This window comes from Atta colombica, unplaced genomic scaffold, assembly GCF_001594045.1.
Source record: "Atta colombica isolate Treedump-2 unplaced genomic scaffold, Acol1.0 scaffold254, whole genome shotgun sequence".
Taxonomy (NCBI): Eukaryota; Metazoa; Arthropoda; class Insecta; order Hymenoptera; family Formicidae; genus Atta; species Atta colombica.
Genome location: NW_017259353.1, coordinates 1,688,374 through 1,699,400, shown reverse-complemented (window position 1 = coordinate 1,699,400; position 11,027 = coordinate 1,688,374). Strand labels below are relative to the sequence as shown.

At 31.5% G+C, this 11,027-nt stretch overlaps 1 protein-coding gene across 2 annotated transcripts in view; it reads left to right on the top strand.

Annotated features, from left to right (window-relative positions):
* LOC108689039 (glutamate decarboxylase) overlaps positions 1-11,027 on the top strand; it is a 22,755-nt gene that overhangs the window by 7,628 nt on the left and 4,100 nt on the right. For both annotated transcript variants that reach the window (XM_018195635.1, XM_018195634.1), the window contains 4 exons: positions 429-665; positions 7,372-7,688; positions 7,995-8,246; positions 8,910-8,977. In XM_018195635.1, the coding sequence (XP_018051124.1) occupies positions 429-665; positions 7,372-7,688; positions 7,995-8,246; positions 8,910-8,977 (874 nt within the window). The remainder of the gene's footprint in view (positions 1-428; positions 666-7,371; positions 7,689-7,994; positions 8,247-8,909; positions 8,978-11,027) is intronic.

Genomic DNA, 11,027 nt, shown 5'->3' with positions numbered 1-11,027 from the left:
AGGTTGAATGACAGCCGAAAGGAATCTTGTCAGTGCGGTATTAATTGCTATAGTAGAAGAGATTTCACTTGATCCTAACAATTAGAGAGTTATCGTAATTATTGCATTGTATTGCACCTGAATTATTATATAAATATTATTCTATTTTATTTCTAAAAATTATAAAGATTAAATTTGATAATAAAGTATATTATACATAATAATATATATACATAATATATACATAATAATACTAATATACATAATAATAATATTATATAATAATATATAATTTGTTTCAAAAGCTCATTAATGATTCAAATCTATGCTTGCATGATTGTGCCGCTCATTACATGTTTTTTTATTGATGACTGTCGTAAAATTATTATATTATTAACAAATGAACGAGACAAAGAAATCGCGCTTGCAATTTTTTATTTTGTTCACAGACATTCTGCCGCATAATGCAGAGGGTTATCCAGCGACTAGAGAGTTCTTGATGAAGGTAGTGGATATCCTGTTGGACTTCGTCAAATCAACGAATGATAGAAATGCGAAGATCCTCGACTTTCATCATCCTGCCGACATGATGCGTCTGCTCGATTTAGAAATTCCTGACACCGGATTGACTCTCCAACAACTCTTATTAGATTGTTCTACAACCTTGAAGTATCAAGTGAAGACCGGTAAGAATTTTTTAAACTATTTCTGTTTTCTTTTATATTAAAATAATTAATAAAATTTCGATCAAACAACTTTTAATTCATTAACCATGTCTGTGAATGAGTCGGCTGTTAGCAAAATACTTATAATTTTGTAAATAAGTGATATTACAAGTGTATAATGTGTAATTTTAAAATCTAATAATATTTAAATCTTTTCAACAGTAGAGAATAAACTAATAGAAATTAGATTATAGACATATAAATGTATACATTACTGTTTTAACTGTATTAATGTTAGAGTCTTTATACTAAAAAGTAAATATATGCTTTAAAAAGAACAGCCGTCACATAATTATTAAAAAGTTTAATTATAACTAACTTTTTTGGAAAAAATAATAGAATAAAAATTTTGAGAATAAATAAATATCAATATCAAAAATAAACAATTTTAAATTACTTTGCAAATTCAGAAGTTTATTACAATTCTGTACTCAATTTTCAATTATTATATAATATAGAATATTTCGACTATGGGTAATCCAATGCATGTGTTTGTAGGAAGATTTTTATTTTAATTGAAACGTTTGAAATGTTTTGGAACTGAAGCATTTAGCGACGTTACAAAAAAAAAACAGATATATTTATACGAATGTAAATATTTACATATCAAACGGTCATTCGTTCGTTATCGATTTTTATTGCCGAAGAGCCTTTTCATTTTTTTATATTTCTACAGCTTCATAAAATTATTTTATATGCACGCAAAGAAACTCTCAGTAGACTTATTTTTTACTATGTGCATACAGTAAAAAAAAATATTTATGCGTCAAAATTATTCAAATTCATGTCAACGCTAAACACAAAATGCATGACGTTGAGATAGTGGACCAAAAAATACTGCAAAAAGTGCAAACATCCCTATCAAGAATAGCGTTTTAACGTCGTGCTATCGCATATTCCTATCCCTTAGGGTGATAAGCCACATAATTTCATATTCAATTTAGCATACGCGCTCGCAAGGGTGAAGATAAGGTAGCGACAGACACTACCAATGAAACCCGACGGCTATCGGCCAACCCTCGAAATATAGACACCGACGTCGTTTGTAATAAATGGACAGACGCACACGATAACTATAGAACAGATATTTCCGTGCTACCTCTTTTATGTCACATCCCATATTAATGGAAATAATAAAACATCTTCTAGATTCTAGAAAAAGCTGCTATGTATATTTTTACTTTATTATTTTTATACTTCTGCATAAGTTCTTTTTAAAAATATATAAGTTAGTTAAAAAATTTATTTTATATGTATATTTACGTAAAGTAAAACCTTTTTCTTTTAATATTTAATGATCAACTATTTGATTTTGTCACACGAATATTTTAATAACATTTTAATAAATATATAAAACAACAAATTTAGAAAGTATATATAATTTAATTTTTCTATACATATTCTATACATTAGATATGGGAAAAAGTTCGTGGCGTTTTTCCCATTAGATGTAACGAGAAAAACGCCATGAACTTTTTCCCAATATATTATTTATTATCTAATATATTATTTATTGTTTTTGTAGAGTTGTTTTTTGAGAATGTAATTCTTTTTAATTCTTTTTGAATTTTTTTTTGTCAAATTTTTTTTTTCGCAAATCTCTTATCACAAATTTTACACGATACAAAATAAATTATTCTTCGGCCTTTTTAAATAAAGCTAAGTAACTTTAATAAAACACGAATAGTGAGATAAATGCATATACATGGACGAGTTTTAGCTTACAGAATTTTATTTTAACGTCGATGCGACTGAATAGCAATATAAAGGCTGGATGAAATACCAAAAGTCAACCGCGAATTTCCCAGCGTGCGAAAATTCGCTATCTCGGTAGGATTCGATTACCAGCTTGAATGGATGGTAATGTACAATAGGACAGACCTAACTAAACTTAGCCAGGAATCCCGTTTGTCCGCAGCCCATGTAAAAGGAAGCGAGGGCCGCGTGATCATCCCCCCGTTATCGAAGGGCGCGTGCACGATACGTGCTGACAAAAACTTGTTATTAGATTATATACCGCAAGATTCGAGAGCCCTTCACATATCAGATTTGGAAGAGCGAGGGAGGGAGATCTACACGGCTATAGAAAAACATTCTAGCCATGAAGAATATCAACTGATATGTATCGATGTAAAAGTCGTTCTTTTAGAAGGATATATCAGAAATATATTGAAAGATGTCGATAACGACAGGGTGTCGGAAATAGTTTATAAAATCAAACCTGTTAATAGATATCGACAATAATAATGCAATTGATAAAACAATACAATCTAGATATTTAAACAAACACTAAGAAGTTACGCCTAGTCAGAAATTTTGAAAAAAATCGATTTTTTAAAAACTATATCTTTAAAAGTATATGTGCTACAAAATTCTGGAATAGATAACTGTGTAAGTTGAAAAATATTCAATGTACTGCACTTGAAACTTTGAACGAATTTTTTTCGGAACTACTTTTTCAAAATTGGAAGATATCTCAAATACTGTTGCACCTTTTATATAAATCTATACATATACTCTCTCTCTTTAAAAAATTTATGAAAATTCCTTTTTTTTTCATATAAGCGTAGCACTTTAAGAATAAAAATGTATTTGCAATGACAAGTTTCTAATGTCATTCTGAAATAAAGAAATATAATATAGAAAAGTAGAAATTTACAATATATAATAATTTAAAATATTTAAACAATATGAAACAATACAGTGTATATTGGAAAACATTTTTAATGAAAAATTATAAATGGCAATATTTCTAATCAATTGTGATTGATTAATAAAATTTTTATGATTCGTATCTTTATGTAGTATAAATATATACTTCAACACATATTGATAAAGTATCGTAACAGAATTCAACAAAACATATGTTCCATATCTCTATCACTACTATCCACAAAACTTGTATAAACCCTAGAAACCTGTGACATATCGAAATTCCAGCTATCTGAAAAGAAGCTGAAGGTTATCGACTTGAATGTAACTCTTTTTCTAGGTCACACATATATACATACCGAATATTATTTGCAAGATACTTCGCGTAATCCATTTGTGTGATATTTTTATTGTTATATATGAAACAATATCGAATTGGATGATCTTTCTTTTATTCACAGATTACAATTGCTTGTGGAATGAAACAATTATAAAAAATTGTAACATAAAGTCACAAGTGATACAATAATATAATAACTTAAAAAATAATTAATAGATTTAATTTTATTACATAACTATAATTCAAAATAGAATTGTTTAAATTTTTTTTTATATTATAGCTGTGATATAAAAATACCAACTTATGTTATTGCTAACATAAGTTTGAACGTGGCACTATTGGTGAGGTGGCGAATTTCAATCGGATTGGTGTAATTAAGAGCCATTTCTACATGATTTTTCCTTAGTAGGATAGAGGGGAAACAGTAAATAGGGGCGAAACCCAGCTGCAGAGGGTACAACGCGATAGGGATAGTGGTATTTCGTGTAAAGCTTTTGCACGGCAGCATCAAACTGCAGCGAAGGAATTTAAATTGATATCGATAGTTTCATCGTGGAATGTGCAAATCGGTTCGTCACGGAATGCGAAAATCGCCGTATCACGTGGTAGCTATTCCGATGATGGTTTTTGTTAAAAAAGATCGAACATATCAAGCATTTAAAATACGCAATCCGCATTTGTTCCTATTGGCAGAATAAAAGAACATTACACTTGATTTTTTATAAGTTATCTGATTGGAGAAATAATTTTATAAAATTTATCGCTGTATAATAACGTTATTAGATATTAAAATACAATTAGATATTATGATACATTTTTCTTAAAACGTAAAATAATTTACAGAGTATTCCTAGCTTTCAGTAGAAATATTTATATGTTTTAGTAATAAAATAAAAGTTACAATTTTTCACAATATGAATAAAAGATGTAAAAGAAGCATATTACAATATTTTGCAAAATGCCTTACAATATGCTTTATAATATAACAGCAATGCCAAGCACAATGTTAACTTCCTTATAAGCAATATGATTGATTGCGTAATATTAATGTTAAGTCCGAGTTACACACTTCGCTCCATACAAATCCTGAGCCCTATAATATATCACCGCAGCCTGCTCAAAGCAGGTTCTTCTTGCGTTCTCTCTTTTTCCCGACTATGCGAGGGCAGGAGCAAATTAGTCGGAAAATGATTCCCTGGATAGCATAATCACTATGAAGAACCAACGCGGTTGAGACAAATCGTTTATTGTATTGCAACAGAAAATCGAAATCTATAGATACACAATCAATGTTAAACATTTAGTTAAACGCAAACATATGATTGCAAAAAGAAATAAGATATAATCAAACACAATTCCTTTGAATTTATATTATATTTATATTATAAATCGGTTTATTTCACTTAAAACACATTACATCAATCTTCGTTTCATCATCATTTCTTATTCATCTATATCCAAAAATTAGAAATTGTATAAATAAGAAATGAAAATCAGCTAATAATACGAGAGTAATTAATTCAGTGTAATTTCTACAAGAACTTGCTAGAACTTTCCACAATCCTTTCGCGACACAAATCTACATAAAGCAAAGCGGCTTATCTTACACCAGTTGGTCGTACGTGTTTGTTTTTCCTGAACGGTATGTACGCGTGCAGTCGTTTGAGAGCCTCTGCAAACAATCTAGTGGAGCAGCGACGCGTGTGACGCGCAAAATGCGGGCGCTTCGGACCATCGAATCCTGTTCCACCCTTGGCTAGGACGCTATTCTGTCGCTCCTGCCAGACGGGAAGAAGAGAGAAGATCGTCTTCTCGCAGACCCCTCAACCGGACGCGTGCCATGATCCACGGACCGAGATAATTGCGAATAACAGTACGACAAACGGCAAATACCACCATCTGATATCGTGTCTGAGACGATTTTTGTGTCAAACCGTTGATATGTGTTTCAATCGATGATAGTTTATGTAGTTATTTACAAAGGTTATTAAAGTAATCGAAACTTCTTTCAAGATGAATGAGAAAGTAATGTCTATCAGATGTTTGCAATCGATATAAATTTTCAGAGCAGAAATAGCATAAGCTGTTAGTATTATTGAGATTATAAAAAAGTATAAAATAAGTGATACAATTTCAAATATGGTACAATTCTAAATAAAACAAAATTTGGATCCAATTTTTGAAGTTTAAGTTCGATAACTTTTTCATTATGTGGAGAATATTGAAGAGTACCAAATAAGAAAAAATTGAACTTGAATCTTCGAAAATTAAATTCAAATCTTATTTCGTTCAAAATTGTATCATGTTCAAAATTGTATCACCTTCTCCTATAGCAAATTATAAAGCATATATTTAATAAGAGGAATATCATTCGTTTCGATTTATAATTGTGATAATCTTTTTTAAGTAATATTCATACTATTTTATGGATAATCGTTTTTCATTAATGGAATTTCTTTAATGGAAATTCCTTTAATGGAAATATGTGGTCCGCATTTGTGAAGAGAATCCTCAGAAGAATCGGAGATTATCCTACTAGGCCTTTAACGTCGGTTCGACTTTACCACGTGTCGAATTCCCGGCTGTTGCCGTCAGTGAAGGGCAATGTCCGTAACTCGTGATATCACGTGTCATTGCTTAAAATCACAAGATTAAAGTGTGATTAAATAGACAAATAACGCATTTACTTATTATTTCTCATAAACTTAATATTAATATTATCGGTGTTAAAAATTTCGGTTTCTTAAATAAATGCTATTTAATATATTTAAAATAATATTTAAAATAATTTTTGCAATATCAATTTAAAATATTTAAGTCCGTTTAATGTTTTATACAACGTCTCTCATATATCAACATGTGTGAGATAAAGCATAAGATTATCGAGTATACGAGGATCAAAGTTTTTCGATACCGGATATTTGAAGAAGTGAATCCATCATATTTCAAGGATCAAGGGATTTACGCTATCCTAAAAAAGGTGATAGTATTCGTAGGGTTCTTTTATGTGATGTCTGAGTTCCATTGATTGTTTCCGGGTGAAATATGGAAGAAAATACGAGAAAATGTTTTCTTAAATTTTGATCAATCATTTTCCTTTTCTTTGTTTGCAGCTTTTTCGCATTTTCTTCTTTTTATGAATATTTTTTAAATACTGATTTAAACTAAATGAGTCTAACGCGGAACGCAAATAGCGGATTAGAAGGCTGAAATGTCTAGGTATTTATGTCAGAAAGAGAGAGAAAATAAAGTACTCGCTCCCCTAGTTGCATCAGAAGGCTAGGCTCCCATCAAATAGAAGCATTAGGCCTGATCCTCGCGTGATGTTCAGCCGAGCGGATGACAACGTACTCGGGAAGAGCTTAAATCTCTCTCTTGCCGCCTTTCCTCTTGCATGCCTTTAACTTACTCGACATTACAAGGTCGTGTGTAACACAATAAAACTTGGACACGTGCCATGTCAAAATTATTAATTACTTTGCTATTAAGAACCACTTGTCAACAATCACTGCAGTCACGATCGGCAGAATGATTGATCGGCAAAGTAGTAATTAATTTTTCGTTACATTTGCATAATTTTCGACATGGATACGCACTTTAGTGAAATTTCAATTAAATGAAATCAGATTGTAAGTTTTCTCTGAGGGAAAAAAACTTTTTTCCTCTTGATTTTAGGACATCCACGTTTCTTCAACCAACTATCATGCGGTCTCGATTTAATGTCGATGGCTGGCGAGTGGTTAACTGCGACAGCCAACACGAATATGTTTACCTACGAAATCGCTCCTGTCTTTATTCTAATGGAACATGTTGTTCTACAAAAAATGCGCGAGCTTATAGGCTGGAGCGGTGGTGATTCTATTCTCGCACCAGGAGGATCTATTAGCAATCTTTACGCCTTTCTTGCGGCCAGGCATAAGATGTTCCCATACTATAAAGAAAAAGGACTCTCTGCTATTGGAGGACAACTAGTTATGTTTACGTCCGATCAGGTTCGTGTTTGAATTTAAATGTTTAATGATGTAATTCACGATTCCCATATTTTCAAAAATTTTCTTTTATACTTTACAAACTTTCAATAATTGTTAGCAGAAAATGAGAACTACAGATAAATTGAGTAGTTATAATAGAATCGTTACATATAGCGTAAAAAATATTAGATAATAAATTTGTTAAAATACTTTTTTGATTAAAATTATAATTTGATTAAAATTTCAAAAAGTTGGATTAACCTTTTATACGTCTTTATAAGAGGAAATTGATAGTTCATCAACAGCGTGAATTATTAATGCCTGCAGTGCCATTATTCTGTGAAATCATGTGCGTCCGTTTGCGGCCTCGGTACGGATAATTGCGTGATGGTGCCTAGTGACGAACGCGGTCGCATTATTCCATCGAAACTGGAGGAATTAATCCTGGAGCGTAAGGCCAAAGGTCATATACCATTCTTTGTGAATGCTACTGCGGGGACAACAGTTATTGGTGCATTTGATCCAATCCCGGAAATCGCTGATATCTGTCAAAAATACAATCTATGGCTGCATGTCGACGTGAGTAACACTTCTCGAAAAAAAAAAAAAAAAAAACGAAATATGTACATAATATTTAATATATATTTTTCTTTTTGTACATAATTATGTTCTAAAATACATATAATTTTAAACGTTTGTTTAAACATCTTAATAATTATACAACGTAATATAAACATAAAAACAATATCTATTTCCAAATTTCTTTAGATATTGAGCATGAATACAAGAATATGTATTAATTATAAATTAATTTTGCATATTATACACAACCCATCTGGTCATAACTAAATAGTAAATAATAATAAAATAACAAAATAGTAAATAATAAAAGAGATATCAATTTAACTGAATAACTTCGAATTTCTATTTAAGCAGTACCGTTTCAAACTAGATGTGCTTATGCAATCAAGCTCATTCAAACACGATTTAAGCTGTAAATGCCAAACGAGTAAGAACCTTAACTTAAATAATAGATGTGAGAAGCGGCAGAAGTTTCACCAGTACTATACCCGCGTATACATATTACAGGGGAAGTTCAGAAAATACCGGATCTATAAGTCAGATTAAAAAGTGCTTAATGAAATCCCACACTTCGCATATCTTTTATGTTAATTTTTCTCATCATTTTTCCATCATCGAATATTTAATCTGTCATCAAATAATCATTTATTTCTCTTCCAGGCGGCTTGGGGTGGTGGACTGCTTCTGTCGAAAAAGTACAGACATCCGAGATTGACCGGCATCGAACGGTAAGTGTTAAATTTTATATTAAAATTTATTTTGATTTATATCTTCTATTTTAACAGTTAAATTGTGAAAAAAGTAGATATAAATTTGTGTTAATCATTTTTTAATTAAAATTATCATAGATAATTTGTCATAGGCAATTTGTCACCATTTTTAAATCAAATATTGTTATTTTCCTACGTACGTCTTTTTTATAAATGTTATGTATCTATTTTATAAATGCTTATTGCGTTATTTACAATTTTATTTACTCCCGCATCTGAATATCGCGCACATACGTTCGATGTAAGGGAGATTCCATCTGCGAGTTTTATAGTTTATTGGAGCTTAGTTGGGCTTACGCATAATGGACTTCTCTAAAAAACACCTTGTACTTGATGCATATAGCATATACGGGATAAAATCAATACGCTCCTTTCAAGATGGTTGTGATTTGAACGTCAGGCGCTGCAAATGATTTTACATGAGAATAGTCGAAGGCAGTCAGCCCGTAATGTATTGCTCGCATAAACCGCGATTAGGATGCTGAGGGGTTGGCGTCAGATTATATTAGAGAATTTTTTACATTAAAAATAATTTTATTATACGGGAAATTTGGACAAGTATTCAAAAGTAATGGGAAATATTATAACATATATTTTTACATTATAAATAGATAACATATTTTTCACGTAAATTAAATTTTAGATTTATTATTAATTATATATTAAACATTGTGAAAAAATACGGTGATCAACCGAATATTTTAATAGACGAAATTCAGTGCAAATTATATTTATAAAAAATCTGCGAGAAAATGCGCAACTTGTGATTCACCTTGTATATCTGTGGACACGAATTCAACGGAACCCTTCGAGCTGTGATAGGGGTCAGGAATACGGACGAAACATGCATGGGGTTGGCGAGATTAATCCACGATTTGCATCCAGGCGCATCTGCTCCCTCGATTCAGACAATCCCTGACCTGAAAATCGGTGTGAGAAGTCTCTAGGGAATGATTTGTGTACAGAAAAAGATGGCAATTCATCTATCTATTCATATATCACAGTATCTTTGAAGAATGTCGATAAGAACATTATCTAACATTATTATTATACAATAATAAATACTGATAATGATAGATATTTTTTAAATCGACAAATTCGTATAATTAAAATGAATTTTTATACTTATTTTATAAACTCTTTTATAAACTTTTTCAATGTATATTTTATGCAAATATTTATTTATCTGGAGACTATCACAGTACAAGTTTTTTTTCACTATCTCGATCGTAGATGAACGTTTGTCATTTTTCTGCGTGGACTGTACTGCGACGGGAACTTCCTTCCTGGAAGTCTTGATTAAAATGGCAAACGAAAGGCGCGTATAGAAAGATCCGACGCATGAGCAACAGCTGGATCAGTTCCCTGGAGCACATTTGCAGAACAGAATTCTCCTCTTATATCGACGCGCCGCGACCATCATCGTGCCTTCCTCCGCAAGCCTGAAATAAAAGCCCATGCCTTGACAATGCCGGATTAAACTCGTACAAAGAGACCTACCTTCCTTGTTCCCGGGTTGGTCCTCTTTCCTTCTCCTCTGTTCCCTTTGCATCCGCGTCCCAGATTGCACAGAATCGAGAAAGAATGCTGTGATTTCACCTTCATCGTAAAGTTGAAATGATTGCTCTTAAAAAGATAGGTCGGTAAAGACTGGGTGGGTGTATGTGAAGTTCAAAGTTCGGAGTGTAGCCATTTGTTAAAAGTAGAAATTCAGAGCACTTGTTCAACTTTCTTCAAGTCAACTCTGAATTCTTAATTACAAGTTTCTAGTTTCTCTTAATCTCTTTTGAGGAAGTCTAATTATTATTTAATCCTTATTATTATAGAGATATCTTCTACTTTCTACAGAAAATGTCTGACTTGTATTTTCATAAGACTTATCTTCTCTCTATCGTTAAAAGAATATACTTGCTGATAAGGATTAACTTCTATTAGCATTCCTTTGATCATTATTGAATCAGAAGCGTAAGTTTTGCGTTACCGAACAGAACTTTCACATATATATATA